The following is a 22535-nucleotide window of genomic DNA, read 5'->3' as shown; positions in this document are numbered from 1 at the left end:
GTATGACGTTAAACTGCCTCTTCCCACCTACCCATTTCCTAATTCCTACCAAATCCCCCTCCAGGGTCTTTTAAGTACCCGTCCTCTGACCGTTCCAGTACATGGCTCGCGGGGAGTGCTTAAGCTGGCACTAGGTGCCCTATCTGGTGTCGGTGAGAGCTGATGTGAGCTTGTCTCTGCCGAGGCGTAAGTCATGTACTGGTTCAGAAGCCAGCCACTTCGGTCCTTGGTCAGGAAGTGTTCAGTAGGCAGGGGTGTCGGAGCCCCTGTTTTGCCACGTGCGAGTCCAAGTTGTGCGCGTATTTCCCGACTTGGTAATCGATGGAAACCGGGCCTCGGGGAACTGAGGTAGGGTTGTCCCCCAAGCTACGGTTTGTGGGACACCCGAGGGCATGCCCGCTCCCGGTGAATTGGCCCGCACTACTAAACACGATGCGCTGGTTACCCTATATATGGATATTGAAACCACACCACCCTTAGGGCAAGAATTCGGAGGAAGAGATCTTAATGATCCAGAGAAAAAACGACAGTTGTCAGATTCTGAAAATGAATCGTATATAAAACAAAGGAAAGTGGAAGAAAAAGTAAACGCAGAAATATATGAACGTTCCAACTCCACTATACCTAATCGTGAGTCATAAGGATGAGGGCAAAACTCTAACAAAGGTTTAGTCCTTTCCTTATAAACAAAGCTTTTGTTTCCTCAGCGGTCAGCCTAAATCTGTAAGCAAACTGAGAAATGGAACTATCCTGGTGGAGGCTGCGAATTACATCCAAAGCCAGGAAGTTCCTTCAGATGACAAGCTTTTTTGATCAGGTGGAAGTCGTTTGTTCAACCGCACTCCTCACTGAATACCTCTAAGGGGATCGTCTTCTCTGCCGTGACCTGATGGAGTGTAGTGAGGAGGATATCAAGGACGAGCTGCAGTGTGAAATGGTAACCGATGTGGTCAGGATGCTTCGGACGGAGAATGGGAAAAAGGTTCCTACTCCTGGTCTAATTCTGACCTTTGCTTTTCCCCAACCCCCAAAAACTATTAAGGCTGGGTACTTGTCCCTGACTGTACGGCCATATTTTAAAAATCCGCAGCGGTGTTTCCGTTGTCAGAGATTCGGGCACTCTAGTAAGACGTGCTCGGGACCTGAGACTTGTTCTCGTTGCGGCGATGAAGGCCACCAAGAGGAAGGTTGCAAGAATGACGTCAGATGCGTGAACTGTAAGGGCAAACACGCGGCCACTTCGAAGGAGTGTAGAGTTTACTTAGAGGAAAAGGAAGTATTGAAGATCGTTACTCTTAACAAACTCTCCTTTAACGAAGCCCGCAAAGAGTACAGGAGAAGAATCGCTCCAACCCCTAAAAAGGGAGTCCTCGTACTCCGAAGCTGCTTCAGCCCCAGTCCAATCCGCACAGTGCCCCGTCATGTACCGCCTTGGAGGGTATGGTACGCAATTTAGCAGAACAGGTTGCCGCTTTAGTTAAGCAGCTTGCAGCTGGTACTGGACAACATCCGTTGGCATCCACCAGTAACCCTTCCCAAGCAGGTCCACACGCCCCATACAAAGTCCAACACACAGATTCAAGCTCGCCCAACAGTTACTCCTACTTTCAGAGATAGGGTGCAACAAAATACGAAACCCGCCCTATCTTTGGAAGAGAGGAAAAAACTCGCTGATAAACTAAAAAAGAACATACAAGCAAAATCAGAAAATAGATCCAAATTCTTAGTGAAAAAGACTAATCCATCCTCGTCCAGATCCTCCCAATTATCACTTGATGATGATATGGTTGAGGACCCTTTGGAGATGCAGACAGAGTTCCAAACTGTTCAAGGTAACTTCCGTCCCTGTAATCTAAACAAAGAAAAAAAATTACGATGAACTAGTACAATATAATTTAATGTTAAACTTATTTATTCAGACTATCTATTGGTGTTAATATTTATAAATTTTGTTATTTAATTTTTATTTATCATTATTTTGACAGCTGCCTAATTAGCCCCTTTACAGCTACTCCTGGTGGCAGTATATTGTGTTAAGTTTTTACAGTTTATTTAATTTATGTTATGTTCCTTGTCCTTATTTATGTTCCATTTAACTTTAGACTTTATATATGTTAAGACCTCTCTACAGTCTTTCCCTTGTTACATTTATTGTTACCTAGTTTTAAGTATAAATTATTTTTACTCAACTACTTGTTGTAATTCCTATTTTTGTTATATACAATGTAATCTTTATGTACCTAATTGACACCACCAAATACGAGTAGGTGTCAATTCTTTCTTGAGGGCAATGATAACCTCAGCGTTTTTTGCCCCTTATAAAAAAAAAAAAAAAAAAAAAAAAAAAAAAAAAAAAAAAAAAAATAGAGAAACAATATTATATAGTATCGTTCCTATACCAGAAGATTGAAATAGTAGAATCGTTGCAATCCCGGGAATTCATAACTTCCTCCATATTTACTATTACTGTAGTTTTACAGATGTCTTTTAAAACTGCTCAAATATACTCGAAGATATATAACATTATTCAAGCAGTTCAAATATGCATTTGCCAAATTTTTCCTCTATAAAGTATCGTTTTTATCACCAGTGTTGATTGGTGCCATGTGTTATTTCACTAATGTATATACTCGTAATTATTTTTCGTATTACTGAGACTAATAGAAAACTATGTTTCCTAGTGATTTTGCATGTAATTAATTTTAGACAGTAGTTTTAGGTTTTGAATTGTCGTGCCCTTTTAAGCGGATTACGTTTGCAACATTAGGCTGGTTTATAAATGAATCGAAAACTGTAATGAAAGAAAGTTTAGTAATAGTGAAGAAATTTTGTTCTACCCCTAATGTTTTGCAGAGTTTCAAACAACCTATGTTTTCTCAATATAAAGCATCTATAAGTTTTGTGCTTTTTTCATCAGTTGAAACGTGCAACTCTGCTAATTCTATACAGATACCAAAACAAAATAAAACAACTATTCGTTTATTGATTTAGAGAATTAGTTATTAAAAAGAGAAAAAGCATTTGCATACTTGAAAATAGATTAAGAAAATTTTTGTCAACGTGATTACATTAACTTCTTACTTGATTACAGTAACTCTTGAGTATATGAATGGCATAGAACGATAAAATAATATGCAATGCAATATAATAAAGGACGAAGTATCAGAGACGTTCTAATGAACAAACCATGATGTTATGTTTAGAAGAACGTAATGCCGAATAGATCAATTTAAGTAACGACCTTGGCGATTGGACCTTGCCCGTATTGACAGAGAGAAATGCCACAGCTACAACTTTTTGAAAACTGCTTATTGAATGTTATAGATAAATGTATTTTTATACAGCATAATAGTCATACAAGAGTACGCCACACCACGTTTCGCGTTATAGATCTTCACTGAGATTGTACAATTTCAAACCTATAGCTCATATTATTCTCCTCAAGATGTCTTGCAGACAGATATATCTGTATAGACAGTATGTTAGATTAATACAAGAAAAATCTGTTTACATTCCCCGACTAACAACAGAGTCATTGTGTTGGACTACAGGATTGTGTGGAGAAGAGGAGGGCCTCTGGCTCCAGACAATCTAGTTGTGATGAGATTCTGCGTCATAATGTGGTAACTCATAGTTTGAAATGTTGAATCTGAGAGAGTTTACGTGGCAGAGTGATATCTGATTGTGTCCGGTCTCCGGTGTCATTGTTATCGTGGTGAAACACTGGCGTGGGTGGTGGGTGTTTGTGGAGGAGAGGAGAGGCTCTAGGATCCAGACAATCTAGTTGTGATGGGATTCTGCGTCATAATGTGGTAACTCATAGTTTGAAATGTTGAATCTGAGAGAGTTTATGTGGCGGTGGCAGAGTGATATCTGATTGTGTCCGGTCTCCGGTGTCATTGTTATCGTGGTGAAACATTGGCGTGGGTGGTGGGTGTTTGTGGAGGAGAGGAGAGGCTCTAGGATCCAGACAATCTAGTTGTGATGGCATTCTGCGTCATAATGTGGTAACTCATAGTTTGAAATGTTGAATCTGAGAGAGTTTACGTGGCGGTGGCAGAGTGATATCTGATTGTGTCCGGTCTCCGGTGTCATTGTTATCGTGGTGAAACATTGGCGTGGGTGGTGGGTGTTTGTGGAGGAGAGGAGAGGCTCTAGGATCCAGACAATCTAGTTGTGATGGGATTCTGCGTCATAATGTGGTAACTCATAGTTTGAAATGTTGAATCTGAGAGAGTTTATGTGGCGGTGGCAGAGTGATATCTGATTGTGTCCGGTCTCCGGTGTCGTTGTTATCGTGGTGAAACACTGGCGTGGGTGGTGGGTGTTTGTAGTGGGGAGGGGCTCGAGGCTCCAGACAGTCTGCCGCCCGCCGCACTAAACATGCAACCCGCAGCACACAGCGACTTTACTGCCCCGTTCTTCTGGCCCACTCAGGCTTCTTGCAAGGATGTTGTATGTACCTATACTCGACATTGAAAATTCCCATCCTTTGTAGATTCATGTAATGCAATACAGTATGGCTTATCTTGTAACCGAGCAAGTAGGCTACTAATGAATGGGCTAAGATGTATAACATGTTATGGATATTTAATTCACACATAATCCTTTGTAAGGATGGCATAACTCTTAATATATACGCATTAATATACGGGGTGTAATAAAGTCCCGCATGGGGTTGATAATTCCCAAACGATTACAGGTAAAGCAATTAAACTTGGTACATCATTACTGCTCCTATAAATCTACTTCTTGAAGTAACTACCATTTTTTGTCATGCCAGGGAATGGGCTGCAAGGAGTCAAAAGGAAATCTTAAATGAGAGCATAGGTCGAGTAGTACATTAAATTAAAGGTCTCTATTAATGAGTACAATGCCGCAAATCCGACCTGAAAAGGTTAACTCTTACAAAAAATACGCTGGTTTAAAGTTTGAAACATTTAAAATGTAGGTTCTGTTCTATGTGGTTTAATATTCTTGTCTTGGCTCAAGTTATGAAAGTTAAACTTAGTAAATGGACACTGGACCTAAGAAATAGTTATTGACGCTTCACATCAAATATTGCTAGTTTAAAATAATGAACACGTTGAGTTATGCTCACACGTTTAATTCTTTTGCCGAATACATTGTAGACCATTCTCCATGGGATGTGAAGAGTCAGTAACTACCTTAAAAACTATTTCTGAAGTCCAGTGTTCATTTACTAAGTTTAACTTTCACAACTTGAGCCAAGACAAGAATATTAAACCACCTAGAACAGGACATACATTGCAAATGTTTCAAACTTTAAACCAGTGTAATTTATTAAAGAGTTAACTAACTTACATTTCTGTATGTCAGAGACCATTTTCCAAACAATGGTGTATGGTGAGAATTGACCTATGGCAATCTCGAGACCCCGTTCTCTTGTTTTCCCGACGCTTGCAGAAGAAGAATGTATGGTTAGCGTCGTCTTACACCGCGTCCCCATAGGGACACTCCGAGCTTTCAAACTTGCCCATCTTGAACAGGTACGGTCGAAAGTTCAGGAACTGGGTCAGTAGAGATGTACCTCCCCGTGTTTCGCTCTAACATAAAGATGTACGGGATAACGACCTAGTACTTCAGCAGTTATCCAGGGACAGTTTTTAATTAATATTTATTTAGCGTATTACGTTTGAAAGTGAAATACTGTTCCAGAGTATACAAGACCAATAACAGGATGAAGTCGCTGTGTCCCGTGGGGACGGCAGTGAGCGTAGTGTTAAAATTAGTCACCAGAGAGCGGTAAAGTTACGTGAGCACTGAAATATTATCCGGGCATGTGGGAGAGGGGCGACACGTATCACAGAGGCAACAATTTGTCTTATTTCTTTCTCATATCCGTTTATGTATTCATATTATGAACAAACTGGCTCGTAACGTATTCAATCCGCGGTTTCTCAAACTTTTCATCGGATATTGTTGAAGTTATTTTCAGGTATTCATCGAGATGATTCAATTCAGCTAACTGGAACTGCTGGTGATCCGAACGCTTTTGATAAAAGTGACAGAAGTTCGTGGTTCGTTCACTGACGCAAAATTCATCCATTTTGTACAATTGACTTCAGATCACAAGTTCCCACACATACATTCCATCATCGCTAAAGCAGAGAGAGGGGCAATACAAGAGTGCACTGTTACAAGCGGTACCCAATTATAAAAACTTAAACACGTATTTTATCATTTTTAAGATACAATTAATTTAATTTGGAATAAAGTGTTGAGACTAATTATTATTTGTAGTGTAAGCAAGGCACGTGGCGGTACACGGATACGGCACAGGGGGCTTTGCGATCTCCGCTCGCCGTTCGCGTGTCACTCTAATGTTATTGGCTATCCCATAAATAACCGGACTGGACATTGGACGCGACCCACTTTGTTTCCACGTAAAGCTATACACGAGTGCCGAGACTATAGCACACAGCAGATGTTTGCGTTGTAAACAAGGCACGTGGCGGTACACGGATACGGCACGGGGCTGTACGATCTCCGCTCGCCGTTCGCGTGTCACTCTAATGTTATTGGCTATCCCATAAATAACCGGACTGGACATTGGACGCGACCCACTTTGTTTCCACGTAAAGCTATACACGAGTGCCGAGACTATAGCACACAGCAGAGGTTTGCGATGTACACAAGGCACGTGGCGGTACACGGATACGGCACGGGGCTGTACGATCGCCGTTCGCGTGTCACTCTAATGTTATTGGCTATCCCATAAATAACCGGACTGGACATTGGACGCGACCCACTTTGTTTCCACGTAAAGATATACACGAGTGCCGAGACTATGGCACACAGCAGATGTTTGCGTTGTAAACAAGGCACGTGGCGGTACACGGATACGGCACGGGGCTGTACGATCGCCGTTCGCGTGTCACTCTAATGTTATTGGCTATCCCATAAATAACCGGACTGGACATTGGACGCGACCCACTTTGTTTCCACGTAAAAGCTATACACGAGTGCCGAGACTATAGCACACAGCAGATGTTTGCGTTGTAAACAAGGCACGTGGCGGTATACGGATACGGCACGGGGGGCTTTGCGATCTCCGCTCGCCGTTCGCATGTCACTCTAATGTTATTGGCTATCCCATAAATAACCGGACTGGACATTGGACGCGACCCACTTTGTTTCCACGTAAAGCTATACACGAGTGCCGAGACTATAGCACACAGCAGATGTTTGCGTTGTAAACAAGGCACGTGGCGGTATACGGATACGGCACGGGGGGCTTTGCGATCTCCGCTCGCCGTTCGCATGTCACTCTAATGTTATTGGCTATCCCATAAATAACCGGACTGGACATAGGATGCGTCCCACTTTGATTCCACGTAAAGCTATCCAGAAGTGTAGGCTGATATCACGTTCTCATATCCCCACTAGACAGTGTTTTTAATGTATGTTCAAACTTTACATGTTTTAGTATGTTACGATAAATCTGGGTGACTGAACATCTTCTACATATTGATGAAAATTACTTCTTATCATGGACCAGGCTAACGAAGACTTATTTGCATTTTTACATTCTAGTGTTATTCTTCAATTCGGTTGGTTTCACCAATGAATGAATTCCAGTAACAAACAGATCAATCGGGATTTTGTCTTGATTAGAGCTTTTATGAAAAGAAACATTTCTATCATTGTACTCTTTTAAATCTGAACCCGACCACTGATCTCGCCTATAATGCGTTTATTTAGGCGTACGGTAAATTGCCCTTAACGCGTAGGATAGCAACACATGGCTTGCATTAACTTTAAAATGCTCTGTGGATAGTCTTACCCATAGGTTTCAAAAGGTTAGTTATTGTATACGTTTTATACTGCTATTACAACAATTAAACGTTTTCGTTGTATACAGTATCTAAAAGATATAAGAAAGATGTGATTGTGCTGCTTGGTTAAGATGTTTATGTAAATGTCACATTTTAACTTATGTAATTATATACATATGCAACTAGCTCACATGTATTTAGAATTGTTAAACTTTTTTATTTTTTAATTGACTGAAAATATAAAGTTAATCTGGTTTAAGAGTAAAATGAAAAATATACTTAATCATCCTTGTAATTTTTGTGGTTTTGAAAATGTAACATTGAAGTTATTAAAGAGCCGCTGTTCTGTGTTTTGTCAAGGCAAATTATTTTTTTTAATAGATCAAGAATAAGTTTTTTTTAACGTTCTCTTTTTGTAACATGTTTAACAATTTTCTGTACTTTGTTGGCTTATTTTGGAATCACTGAATATATAATTAATAAATAAATATAGTAGCATAATTATTATTGTACACATAACACATTTCTATACCCTAGTAAGTTGACAGCTTATGTAACCCTAATGTACTGTAGCAGGCAGAAGATACTTCACATTCTACGTCAAGTTAACGACGTCCTCAAGGAACATTACATCATCATAATGTTGTCCCACTATACGATATTACTTTTAAAATTATCAACAAAAATCAAGTTTACGGATGGTTAACGGCTTACTCGTGAAACTTGACGAGATAAACAACCCTAAAAGCCAGTAAGGCTTACTCTGTTAGTAGGAGCATTCAGTAAGATTCCCGATGTTATCATACGTACTGTGTCATTTGTTCCGCGACCAGCTTACTTCACTCTATGTTGCGTGCAAAATTATTTCTATAGTACTTATTTTTACTACAACATGAGTTAACAATTTATATAACATGTAAATAAAACATGTCTTTTCCCTGAGCAAGTATCTTTTTCGTAAGAAGTTTTTTAAGGGTAAATAATTTTAAGAAATGGCTCGAACCTGGAGGTTTTGTAACTTGCGTAAGTGCCAAACATAGGCTATACGTAATTATTATTTATTACAATTTTCATTAATGCATTATAAACCTGTAAGATATTGTATCATTGATGTCAAAATTTACTTACCTATATACTTACCACGGAAAAAGGAAGTACATAAGTACACCAGGGCAACACTCTGATTTTTCTCTATTCGGATAAGTTCTACGAATAGTGAACTTATGTGTTGTAATTGGTGGTGTTATTTGTACATATTTAGGTGACGAGAGATTATCAACTTTTAGAAGCGTTAGAGTGCATTGTTTTAACTTATTTACTTGATGTTCTGTTGTGTTACATACTTTTACCCGACTGAAAAATAAATCCGGGCCCGGTTAATTTGAAATTTAATTGGGTTTTATATGTTTAAAAGTGAAAAAATCCATGAAAGTTCAAATCCTCTATATTAAAATTAAGCAACCATTATTAAACTTAAAATGTTATTGATAAAAATGAAATATATAAAGTTGGGTTTCGTAATATGATGCATTTCCAGTACGATTCATCGTTAAATCTATATGCGTGGTATTATAAAAAATAGTAATATCTTAATAAATTAATTAACCAATTAAATGATCTTGAGATTATTTGATATGCTTTGATCAATCACGTTTTCCAAATGACACCATCAAACTGTTGTGTAGTATCCACATTGCCGTAGGAATCACATGACATAGGCTATATCCTCGGATAACGTTCAAATAGGGTGGGTGGTGGTACACATGTACATCACCAGGACTGGTCTCGTAGAACAGTGTTACATACTCCGCCTTTTAGACAATCACTTTCCTAGTTCATTGAAATCCACACAAATTTCAATAATCACATAAACCTCTAATTATAAAACTGACTGATTTATCTTACCGTGGTTAGGATGGACGACAATATTAGTACATTAATTTTTCTCAGCTAGAACATTATAGTAAGCCATATTTTAATAGGAAACATAGTACTGTATGATGTTTTTATGTATGTTTTTATTGGTTCGCATTCACATAGACTACATATGATGAGGTCATTGTTTAGAGTATTAATGTGTGTTTGTGTGCAGGTCTGATGTTGTGTGGGGAGTTGGTCAGATCCCCGCTCAGTTTTCACTCGTCGCCGCGCAGCCCCTACGTAGCTCTACTGGCCCTGTGTCAGGGGATGGCCGCTATCACTGCGCCTGCGCCTGGAGACGACCAGGACATCTTCCTAGGTAACCAAACAAACACCCACGAGATTCGTCTCATTTCATACTTTTAAGAACTTATCTATTGGTCGAAATCCTTGAAATGCATCGAGGTTGGATTGTGACTGTTTGGCTAATTAATTCTATATGATACTTCATATGAGTTAAGATCCGAGAAATGTTGAAAATAGATCTGCTGACTTATCATTAATAATAATTAACAATTTTACTTAGGTAACCCAAAAAACTAACAATAAATCCATATCTAGAAAACTTTCCATCGAGCTGTAAATTACTATCTTTACAGCAGTCCTCCACTTGGCGTTCTTTATAGACTCCTATAACTGTTAAACTTAAAAAAAAAAAAATTGTAGGCTCATAGTTTATATACATCGAACAAACGTAACAGTGGGATAAAACAAAATCAAATCCCAAAATGTCACAACATAAATACATTCTAATTCAAACATATCTTTCTTTCTAAGTGTTGAACGTATTTATATATTTTATATTTATTTTTCTAGTTATATATTGTTAAATATTAAAGCAGTTCCATTCTAATTATTATGTTTGGAACCAAAATAACTCATAGACCATGACGTAAACTTTATCTTCATTGGTTATTATTCTGTGCTGTAGTTATTATTAACAACTGTTTTATTATTCAACAGTTTTATTTTAATAAATTGTTAATATCTATAGCATGAACATCCTAACAGGTAATTCCAAGTTTAGTCGTATATTGCGTTGTATAATTTACAGACACGCGTTTATAACCAAATTTATAATCAGAGCCCCTTTCAAAGGATATTTTAAGTTTACGCGCCTACAATTAAATATAGCTTATGTTAGGTGTGAGAGTATCGATGTGACATACTATGTAATATCCACGGACACTAGCTGTATGATTTCGAACGACCGCCTATAATACTATGGCTAACATTAATGTGAGACCGGAAAAATAATGTACTCGTTTTCCAAACTCGAATCAACATTAATAGTTCAATTTGAAGATGGAAATGTGTTTGGCTGAGGAGTAGCAGAGCGAAGCTTATCCACTCGTGGGTCTGGAAAAATGTTATTTCTGATTGTCTTTTGTCTGTCTGTCAACCTGTCCGCACGTTATCTCGATATCGAATTCACCTACAAATTCGAAACTTTTTATGATGCTTCAATAATAATTATATATGACGGAAATCGAATTCAATGATATCGAATTGGTAATGTCATTCAGCGGGATTTGTCTTAGCGTTAGTATATATTTTTATATTCGTCTCAGGGTTAACCAAGATTACAACGAGAAAATCACAAAACATATTAATTTTAGAAAATTAAGTTCAGTAATGTAGCATTATAACATGGGACATTTAAAACTTTCCATGAACCTCAGCGAAGCCTCTTATGCAACACGTGGTGTGGCGTAATCCTACCTTATATGTAGTACAAAAACAAGTGAACACGAAAAATGTAGTTCTTTTTCATCCCACATCTCCTATTAGTCACAACTATCAATCGATCTCAGCTGATAAACAACACAATGTTTGTCTAAGAAGACAGTCTGGTCTGTTAGTACGTCTGGAAGGATTCCAACAGTCGATCGCAGCTGATAAACAACACCCTGTATGTCTAACAGGGCACAGTCAGGTCCAGGATAGTACGTCTGGAAAGATTCCAACAGTCGATCTCAGCTGATAAAAAACGTTGTTCGTCTAACAGGGCACAGTCTGGTCCAGGATAGTACGTCTGGAAGGATTTCAACAGTCGATCGCAGCTTATAAACAACGCTTTTAGTCTGACGGGGTACAATCTGATCAAGGATAGTACGTCTGGAAGAATTCCAACAGTCGATTACAACTGATAAAAAACGCTGATTGTCTGACGGGGTACAATCTGGTCTAGGATAGTACGTCTGGAAGGATTCCAGCAGTCGATCTCAGCTGATAAACAACGCTGTTTGTCCTACGGGGTACAATCTGGTCTAGGATAGTACGTCTGGAAGGATTCCAACAGTCGATTACAGCTGATAAACAACGCTGTTTTTCCTACGGAGTACAATCTGGTCTAGGATAGTACGTCTGGAAGGATGGAAGGATTCCAACAGTCGATCTCAGCTGATAAACAACGCTGTTTGTCCTACGGGGTACAATCTGGTCTCGGATAGTACGTCTGGAAGGATTCCAACAGTCGATCTCAGCTGATAAACAACGTTGTTCGTCTAACAGAGCACAGTCTGGTCCAGGATAGTACGTCTGGAAGGATTTCAACAGTCGATCGCAGCTTATAAACAACGCTGTTTAGTCTGACGGGGTACAATCTGATCAAGGATAGTACGTCTGGAAGAATTCCAACAGTCGATTACAACTGATAAAAAACGCTGATTGTCTGACGGGGTACAATCTGGTCTAGGATAGTACGTCTGGAAGGATTCCAGCAGTCGATCTCAGCTGATAAACAACGCTGTTTGTCCTACGGGGTACAATCTGGTCTAGGATAGTACGTCTGGAAGGATTCCAACAGTCGATTACAGCTGATAAACAACGCTGTTTTTTCCTACGGAGTACAATCTGGTCTAGGATAGTACGTCTGGAAGGATTCCAACAGTCGATCTCAGCTGATAAACAACGCTGTTTGTCCTACGGGGTACAATCTGGTCTCGGATAGTACGTCTGGAAGGATTCCAACAGTCGATTACAGCTGATAAACAACGCTGTTTGTCCTACGGGGTACAACCTGGTCTAGGATAGTACGTCTGGAAGGATTCCAACAGTCGATCTCAGCTGATAAACAACGCTGTTTGTCCTACGAGGTACAATCTTGTCTAGGATAGTACGTCTGGAAGGATTCCAACTGTCGATTACAGCTGATAAACAACGCTGTTTTTCTAACAGGGCACAGTCTGGTCTAGGATAGTACGTCTGGAAGGATTCCAACAGTCTATCGCAACTGATAAACAACGCTGTTTGTCTAACAGGGCACAATCTGGTCTAGGATGTACGTCTGTTAGTACGTCTGGAAGGATTCCAACAGTCGATCGCAGCTTATAAACAACGCTGATTGTCTGACGGGGTACAATCTTGTCTAGGATAGTACGTCTGGAAGGATTCCAACAGTCGATTACAGCTGATAAACAACGCTGTTTGTCCTACGGGGTACAATCTTGTCTAGGATAGTATGTCTGGAAGGATTCCAACAGTCTATCGCAGCTGATAAACAAGGCTGTTTGTCTAACAGGGCACAATCTGGTCTAGGATAGTACGTCTGGAAGGATTCCAACAGTCTATCGCAGCTGATAAACAACGCTGTTTGTGTAACAGGGCACAGTCTGGTCTAGGATAGTACGTCTGGAAGGATTCCAACAGTCTATCGCAGCTGATAAACAACGCTGTTTTTCTAACAGGGCACAGTATGGTCCAGGATAGTACGTCTGGAAGGATTCCAACAGTCGATCGCAGCTGATAAACAACGCTGTTTGTCTGACGGGGTACAATCTGGTCTAGGATAGTACGTCTGGAAGGATTCCAACAGTCGACGCCAGCAATCAAATGTCCCGCCGCGAATCGTCAATACTCGCAAGGCGGAGTTGACGTCATCTTATAAGATAAACATTCTCCATATTGGAATCGTTCTGTTTCGATTTACCACGCAGTTCTTATATCGACAAGTCGCTAAAAGATTTAATACTACGCTCTGAAATGTCATTTGTTTGTTCCCAGGAATACAAGATTATTGCTACCGTAACTATGGAGCTAATGCTTTATATACACATTTACTCCGGATTTGGGTTCAAATATATTTGATGTCGATAGAATATTTTCAACAATAAAAATATACTCCTACACATCGGCGATACAGAAATTTGCGTTTACAGTTGAACGAAGATTATATTATTTCTACATCGGGCGTGCTAAAATTGATTGCAGGGATTATCAGGGCGTATTCTTTGAGTCAAGTTTTGAGGCTTTTTCTTATATGAACACGTGCCTGCAATTGCATGCTTGATATTGGTGTGGCCAAATGGAATCTTAGGATATATCCCTCATTCCTCCTCCCCCATTTGACATTGCTTGTGTCAAGCTTCGCGAAAATTGGTTAGTCGAGTTTTCAACTTCTGCTTCGTAATATATTTTAAATATAAGTAAACTTGTTTTTTATTTTGAACTTTTTACATGATTGTGTTTTGACTTCTTGTTTTTGAGAATTTCCTACAATATTCTAAATCAACTTAAATGAGTTATTAACTTGATATACAAATTGTTTACTTCAAATTCAATTACTTTACTCATAAAAATACAAAATATCCTCTTTAATTTAATTTTGTTTAAAATTTGGAATTTTTCAATTCTAAATCTTCCGGGGGAGAACTAGTTCTAAACCAGGATATTCTATTCCTTCTCCCGAAAGTTTAGTTTGGTTACGCCACTCTCCTGTGGGAACTACAACCGCCTGAAGTCGTTCGACAAATTAGGAGTTTGTCGCTACGTACAAGGTACACATATTTTCAATTAACCTTGTCATCCGGAAGGTGACACATCGTGGACGCTGGATTTAGTAAGAACAACATATTGAGGTCGCGATGGCTGGTTGACTTTTCATAAATTTGGCATATGTTTATTAAAATCGTATTCAACTGGCGTTTATAACTGTAAGTACCTTAATGTGGAGAAAGAGTAGCAATGCAACCGTAACGGTGCTAGGGTTATGTAACACGTAAACCATTTAAATAACTAATAGATAAAAGCAAGCATTAACAAATAATATAAAAATCAAAATTATTATATTTTGTAATGCAGTTTACTTTTTAGTAAAAATAAAACAACCATCAATTCACTTCCTTTTTATGAAATCTAGGATCAACAATCACCACGTAGTTATTAAGTATTGTAGTCGTGTTTTATGATTACATTCTTTTGGTCAATCTGGTTGATAATAATTGTTATGCACGGTAAGTAAAGTAAAAACGAGATGGCTGCTTTCGGTTTGTGATAACAATCAGATCGTTATGAAACCAGTTTGTAATGTGGTTCAGTACTACTTTGAAACGACATACTTCCAGGCTGACCCGCTCAATACTAACCGGAGATGGGGACAAATCCATATTGTCACGTGTTGTGATATGACATTGTGCATTTGACGTCGAGATGTGACGGAACATACGTACTTCCGTCACAGCTATGCAATTAGTTTACTATCGACGTAACTGTAGAGAGAACAGAAGGAGGTGTGGCGCCGTCCGTCGGTTGCTGAGGTGACCCCGAGCACTGTGTACTGCTGGTACGCCATCGACCCGCCGCGCCGCTACACCATACCGCACAGTACGGGCTGACAGGCAGTGTCGTGCAGTGCGAGCTGACAGTGTGTCGCGTCGTCGTCATACATACAGGATATGTAGCCTACACACTCGAGGGTTTACTCTCCTAATAGGTACGGTACTGGAGGCACCGGGGCCTGGGTTCACATTGTACAGGTGTTCCGCTAGAGGTTGCCCAACTGTGGAAGATTATATTAAACACAAGAAATCAAAACAAATCCTATTGTCGCTTAGTTTAAGCATGCCTGTAATTATTATTCTTCCGCTAAAAATGTGTAATGCCTTTAAAATAATTTAAATTGTAGCGAAGTGATTTTACACGCACATTTGCCAATGCACACAATATACTTGGCTAACTTACTGCACATCAACCTACAGTTTATTGTTGTCGGTTTCTAAATAATTGCGGATCTGGAAATTTGTATTAAACGTGTTATGACGTACGACATGAGGTAAAAATATTTCAAAAAGTAATAATAACTAAAAAAAATATGTGTGACGTGTCTCAAAATTGGTTTTGATAAGCTATAATCGGATAGAAATATAAAAAATTTAATGATGGTAGGTATTTCATTAGTTATGATTGAGTAGAAATAATATACAAAATGTATTATCGATTTCTGATTAGTTCTGATCAGATATAAATGTCTTCTGCCTTTAAAATAATTTAAATTGCAGTGATTTTATTTTGCATGCAAATTCACCAATACACCTAATGTAACTTGACTAACTTACTGTACATCAACATACAGTTATTGTTGCCAGTTTATAAATAATTGCGGATCGGGAAATGTTGATTCCAAATGTTATCACATTACACAAAACATATTTTGAACGGTAATGATAAGTACAAAATGAGTGACGTTACTTAAAATTGGTTTTTATAAGTTGTAATCAGATAGAAATGTCAAAAATGCATTATTTGATTTTGATTATTAATTATTAGTTACTGATTAAGCTAGTTTGATTAGAGACTGAGACAATGAGAACACCAGTTCTAGATTACACTTGAGTTTCTAGTCTAGGTGTCTCTGATGACAAACTATCAGATCAGATCAAAACTTGTATATTCTCAAAAAAAAAAAAAAAAAAAAAAAAAAAAAAAAGTCTGAGTGTGGAAAGAGTTCTAATTGTTTGTATGGAATAAAAGGTATCGTTCGCCTGTTTAACCTAAACCTAGCATATACATGTTATATGGTGAAAAATATACATAAAACAACAATCATTATAACAACTAATATAAACAAAATCTATAATATTAGCTCATCACGCTCAGAATAGATAGCAAGTATTAATATTACAACGTAAATAATCATGTATATAGCGATTGAATCCTACTTCCGTCTCTACTGAACACTTTGAACAATTGAATCTTTATTAGTTCATTTTGGTCAAACCAGACTTATAAGTTTCGTGAAGTCCTCCGATGCCTAACCAAATCATCTCACGTGTGACCAGTCGTAACTACAGCTTTGTTATCAATAAAAATTATAATTTTGCTAGATATATTAACTCTGTGTTATTTATATAAATAAGAAAAGTATGGGGTCCAGTGTGCTGCCACGTCGAACACCATAATCGATGTTGCCTGCTTCTCTATTATTTAGGCCTACACAGTTTGTTTACGATTGATAAAATAATGAACCATTCTAAAGCTTTACATTTAATTCTAGTCAAACTTATTTTATAACGAGTTTCAATCTGTCTACCAATCTGTCAAAAGTTTTAGTAAGATCAAGAAAATTAAAGAAAGTTTCTTCGTTAACGACTTTTTTATCTCTACAGACGGATGAAAACTCCAGATCCTGGAGCCAAGTCTGTGACAGCGTCAAATTCCCAAGTGCAAGGGCGTTTGGTTAATTGTGGATGGATAGAAATAATAAAAATGCTTTATTAGTTTTGTTTATCAGTTAAGATCGGAAGGAAGTATAAAAATGGCAATTTTACTTATTGTTATTAAATGAATAATTAAATGACATTGAATTTGTCTTTAACTAAATTACGACATGATATAATCGATATTTTACAGTGTTCAGTTTTAAAAATATTACATTGTTCCTATGTTTACGAGTATTAAGTATTGTATTTTATTATAATATATATAGCGAGTATAGTAGGTGTTGTTTGGTGTGTCTCAGATTACGTCCGTTTACTGACGATCAGTATCTCTCTGTATAGATCCGTAGTGATGTAGTTCAATACAAGACTACAGTAGGTGTTGTTTGGTGTGTCTCAGATTACCTCCGTTTACTGACGATCAGTATTTCTCTGTATAGATCCGTAGTGATGTAGTTCAATACAAGACTACAGTAGGTGTTTGGTGTGTCTCAGACTTACGTCCGTTTACTGACGATCAGTATCTCTCTGTTTCCGTAGTGGTGTAGTTCAATACAAGACTACAGTAGGTGTTGTTTGTGTGTCTCAGATTACGTCCGTTTACTGACGATCAGTATCTCTCTGTATAGATCCGTAGTGGTGTAGTTCAATACAAGACTTACAGTAGGTGTTGTTTGGTGTGTCTCAGCTTACGTCCGTTTACTGACGATCAGTATCTCTCTGTATAGATCCGTAGTGGTGTAGTTCAATACAAGACTACAGTAGGTGTTGTTTGGTGTGTCTCAGATTACCTCCGTTTACTGACGATCAGTATCTCTCTGTATAGATCCGTAGTGATGTAGTTCAATACAAGACTACAGTAGGTGTTGTTTGGTGTGTCTCAGATTACCTCCGTTTACTGACGATCAGTATTTCTCTGTATAGATCCGTAGTGATGTAGTTCAATACAAGACTACAGTAGGTGTTGTTTGGTGTGTCTCAGATTACCTCCGTTTACTGACGATCAGTATCTCTCTGTATAGATCCGTAGTGATGTAGTTCAATACAAGACTACAGTAGGTGTTGTTTGGTGTGTCTCAGATTACCTCCGTTTACTGACGATCAGTATCTCTGTATAGATCCGTAGTGATGTAGTTCAATACAAGACTACAGTAGGTGTTGTTTGGTGTGTCTCAGATTATGTCCGTTTACTGACGATCAGTATCTCTCTGTATAGATCCGTAGTGATGTAGTTCAATACAAGACTACAGTAGGTGTTGTTTGGTGTGTCTCAGATTATGTCCGTTTACTGACGATCAGTATCTCTCTGTATAGATCCGTAGTGATGTAGTTCAATACAAGACTACAGTAGGTGTTGTTTGGTGTGTCTCAGATTACCTCCGTTTACTGACGATCAGTATCTCTCTGTATAGATCCGTAGTGATGTAGTTCAATACAAGACTACAGTAGGTGTTGTTTGGTGTGTCTCAGATTACCTCCGTTTACTGACGATCAGTATCTCTCTGTATAGATCCGTAGTGATGTAGTTCAATACAAGACTACAGTAGGTGTTGTTTGGTGTGTCTCAGATTACCTCCGTTTACTGACGATCAGTATCTCTCTGTATAGATCCGTAGTGATGTAGTTCAATACAAGACTACAGTAGGTGTTGTTTGGTGTGTCTCAGATTACCTCCGTTTACTGACGATCAGTATCTCTCTGTATAGATCCGTAGTGATGTAGTTCAATACAAGACTACAGTAGGTGTTGTTTGGTGTGTCTCAGATTACGTCCGTTTACTGACGATCAGTATCTCTCTGTATAGATCCGTAGTGATGTAGTTCAATACAAGACTACAGTAGGTGTTGTTTGGTGTGTCTCAGATTACGTCCGTTTACTGACGATCAGTATCTCTCTGTATAGATCCGTAGTGATGTAGTTCAATACAAGACTACAGTAGGTGTTGTTTGGTGTGTCTCAGATTACCTCCGTTTACTGACGATCAGTATCTCTCTGTATAGATCCGTAGTGATGTAGTTCAATACAAGACTACAGTAGGTGTTGTTTGGTGTGTCTCAGATTACGTCCGTTTACTGACGATCAGTATCTCTCTGTATAGATCCGTAGTGATGTAGTTCAATACAAGACTACAGTAGGTGTTGTTTGGTGTGTCTCAGATTACCTCCGTTTACTGACGATCAGTATCTCTCTGTATAGATCCGTAGTGATGTAGTTCAATACAAGACTACAGTAGGTGTTGTTTGGTGTGTCTCAGATTACGTCCGTTTACTGACGATCAGTATCTCTCTGTATAGATCCGTAGTGATGTAGTTCAATACAAGACTACAGTAGGTGTTGTTTGGTGTGTCTCAGATTACCTCCGTTTACTGACGATCAGTATCTCTCTGTATAGATCCGTAGTGATGTAGTTCAATACAAGACTACAGTAGGTGTTGTTTGGTGTGTCTCAGATTACCTCCGTTTACTGACGATCAGTATCTCTCTGTATAGATCCGTAGTGATGTAGTTCAATACAAGACTACAGTAGGTGTTGTTTGGTGTGTCTCAGATTACCTCCGTTTACTGACGATCAGTATCTCTCTGTATAGATCCGTAGTGATGTAGTTCAATACAAGACTACAGTAGGTGTTGTTTGGTGTGTCTCAGATTACGTCCGTTTACTGACGATCAGTATCTCTCTGTATAGATCCGTAGTGATGTAGTTCAATACAAGACTACAGTAGGTGTTGTTTGGTGTGTCTCAGATTACGTCCGTTTACTGACGATCAGTATCTCTCTGTATAGATCCGTAGTGATGTAGTTCAATACAAGACTACAGTAGGTGTTGTTTGGTGTGTCTCAGATTACGTCCGTTTACTGACGATCAGTATCTCTCTGTATAGATCCGTAGTGATGTAGTTCAATACAAGACTACAGTAGGTGTTGTTTGGTGTGTCTCAGATTACGTCCGTTTACTGACGATCAGTATCTCTGTATAGATCCGTAGTGATGTAGTTCAATACAAGACTACAGTAGGTGTTGTTTGGTGTGTCTCAGATTACCTCCGTTTACTGACGATCAGTATCTCTCTGTATAGATCCGTAGTGATGTAGTTCAATACAAGACTACAGTAGGTGTTGTTTGGTGTGTCTCAGATTACGTCCGTTTACTGACGATCAGTATCTCTCTGTATAGATCCGTAGTGATGTAGTTCAATACAAGACTACAGTAGGTGTTGTTTGGTGTGTCTCAGATTACCTCCGTTTACTGACGATCAGTATCTCTCTGTATAGATCCGTAGTGATGTAGTTCAATACAAGACTACAGTAGGTGTTGTTTGGTGTGTCTCAGATTACCTCCGTTTACTGACGATCAGTATCTCTCTGTATAGATCCGTAGTGATGTAGTTCAATACAAGACTACAGTAGGTGTTGTTTGGTGTGTCTCAGATTACCTCCGTTTACTGACGATCAGTATCTCTCTGTATAGATCCGTAGTGATGTAGTTCAATACAAGACTACAGTAGGTGTTGTTTGGTGTGTCTCAGATTACCTCCGTTTACTGACGATCAGTATCTCTCTGTATAGATCCGTAGTGATGTAGTTCAATACAAGACTACAGTAGGTGTTGTTTGGTGTGTCTCAGATTACCTCCGTTTACTGACGATCAGTATCTCTCTGTATAGATCCGTAGTGATGTAGTTCAATACAAGACTACAGTAGGTGTTGTTTGGTGTGTCTCAGATTACCTCCGTTTACTGACGATCAGTATCTCTCTGTATAGATCCGTAGTGATGTAGTTCAATACAAGACTACAGTAGGTGTTGTTTGGTGTGTCTCAGATTACCTCCGTTTACTGACGATCAGTATCTCTCTGTATAGATCCGTAGTGATGTAGTTCAATACAAGACTACAGTAGGTGTTGTTTGGTGTGTCTCAGATTACCTCCGTTTACTGACGATCAGTATCTCTCTGTATAGATCCGTAGTGATGTAGTTCAATACAAGACTACAGTAGGTGTTGTTTGGTGTGTCTCAGATTACCTCCGTTTACTGACGATCAGTATCTCTCTGTATAGATCCGTAGTGATGTAGTTCAATACAAGACTACAGTAGGTGTTGTTTGGTGTGTCTCAGATTACCTCCGTTTACTGACGATCAGTATCTCTCTGTATAGATCCGTAGTGATGTAGTTCAATACAAGACTACAGTAGGTGTTGTTTGGTGTGTCTCAGATTACCTCCGTTTACTGACGATCAGTATCTCTCTGTATAGATCCGTAGTGATGTAGTTCAATACAAGACTACAGTAGGTGTTGTTTGGTGTGTCTCAGATTACCTCCGTTTACTGACGATCAGTATCTCTCTGTATAGATCCGTAGTGATGTAGTTCAATACAAGACTACAGTAGGTGTTGTTTGGTGTGTCTCAGATTACCTCCGTTTACTGACGATCAGTATCTCTCTGTATAGATCCGTAGTGATGTAGTTCAATACAAGACTACAGTAGGTGTTGTTTGGTGTGTCTCAGATTACCTCCGTTTACTGACGATCAGTATCTCTCTGTATAGATCCGTAGTGATGTAGTTCAATACAAGACTACAGTAGGTGTTGTTTGGTGTGTCTCAGATTACCTCCGTTTACTGACGATCAGTATCTCTCTGTATAGATCCGTAGTGATGTAGTTCAATACAAGACTACAGTAGGTGTTGTTTGGTGTGTCTCAGATTATGTCCGTTTACTGACGATCAGTATCTCTCTGTATAGATCCGTAGTGATGTAGTTCAATACAAGACTACAGTAGGTGTTGTTTGGTGTGTCTCAGATTACCTCCGTTTACTGACGATCAGTATCTCTCTGTATAGATCCGTAGTGATGTAGTTCAATACAAGACTACAGTAGGTGTTGTTTGGTGTGTCTCAGATTATGTCCGTTTACTGACGATCAGTATCTCTCTGTATAGATCCGTAGTGATGTAGTTCAATACAAGACTACAGTAGGTGTTGTTTGGTGTGTCTCAGATTACCTCCGTTTACTGACGATCAGTATCTCTGTATAGATCCGTAGTGATGTAGTTCAATACAAGACTACAGTAGGTGTTGTTTGGTGTGTCTCAGATTACCTCCGTTTACTGACGATCAGTATCTCTCTGTATAGATCCGTAGTGATGTAGTTCAATACAAGACTACAGTAGGTGTTGTTTGGTGTGTCTCAGATTACCTCCGTTTACTGACGATCAGTATCTCTCTGTATAGATCCGTAGTGATGTAGTTCAATACAAGACTACAGTAGGTGTTGTTTGGTGTGTCTCAGATTACCTCCGTTTACTGACGATCAGTATCTCTCTGTATAGATCCGTAGTGATGTAGTTCAATACAAGACTACAGTAGGTGTTGTTTGGTGTG

General features: G+C 38.9%; 1 protein-coding gene across 3 annotated transcripts in view; it reads left to right on the top strand.

Moving 5' to 3' along the window:
• Positions 1–22535, top strand: part of LOC124357398 (protein Fe65 homolog) — a 125849-nt gene that overhangs the window by 31404 nt on the left and 71910 nt on the right. For all 3 annotated transcript variants that reach the window (XM_046809161.1, XM_046809159.1, XM_046809160.1), the window contains one exon: positions 9892–10038. In XM_046809161.1, the coding sequence (XP_046665117.1) occupies positions 9897–10038 (142 nt within the window). In that variant the 5' untranslated portion in view covers positions 9892–9896. The remainder of the gene's footprint in view (positions 1–9891; positions 10039–22535) is intronic.

Source organism: Homalodisca vitripennis, chromosome 3 (assembly GCF_021130785.1).
Source record: "Homalodisca vitripennis isolate AUS2020 chromosome 3, UT_GWSS_2.1, whole genome shotgun sequence".
In the NCBI taxonomy this organism is placed as follows: domain Eukaryota; kingdom Metazoa; phylum Arthropoda; class Insecta; order Hemiptera; family Cicadellidae; genus Homalodisca; species Homalodisca vitripennis.
Note: the sequence above shows the minus strand (reverse complement) of the source record. Positions and strands in the feature narration are given on the sequence as shown.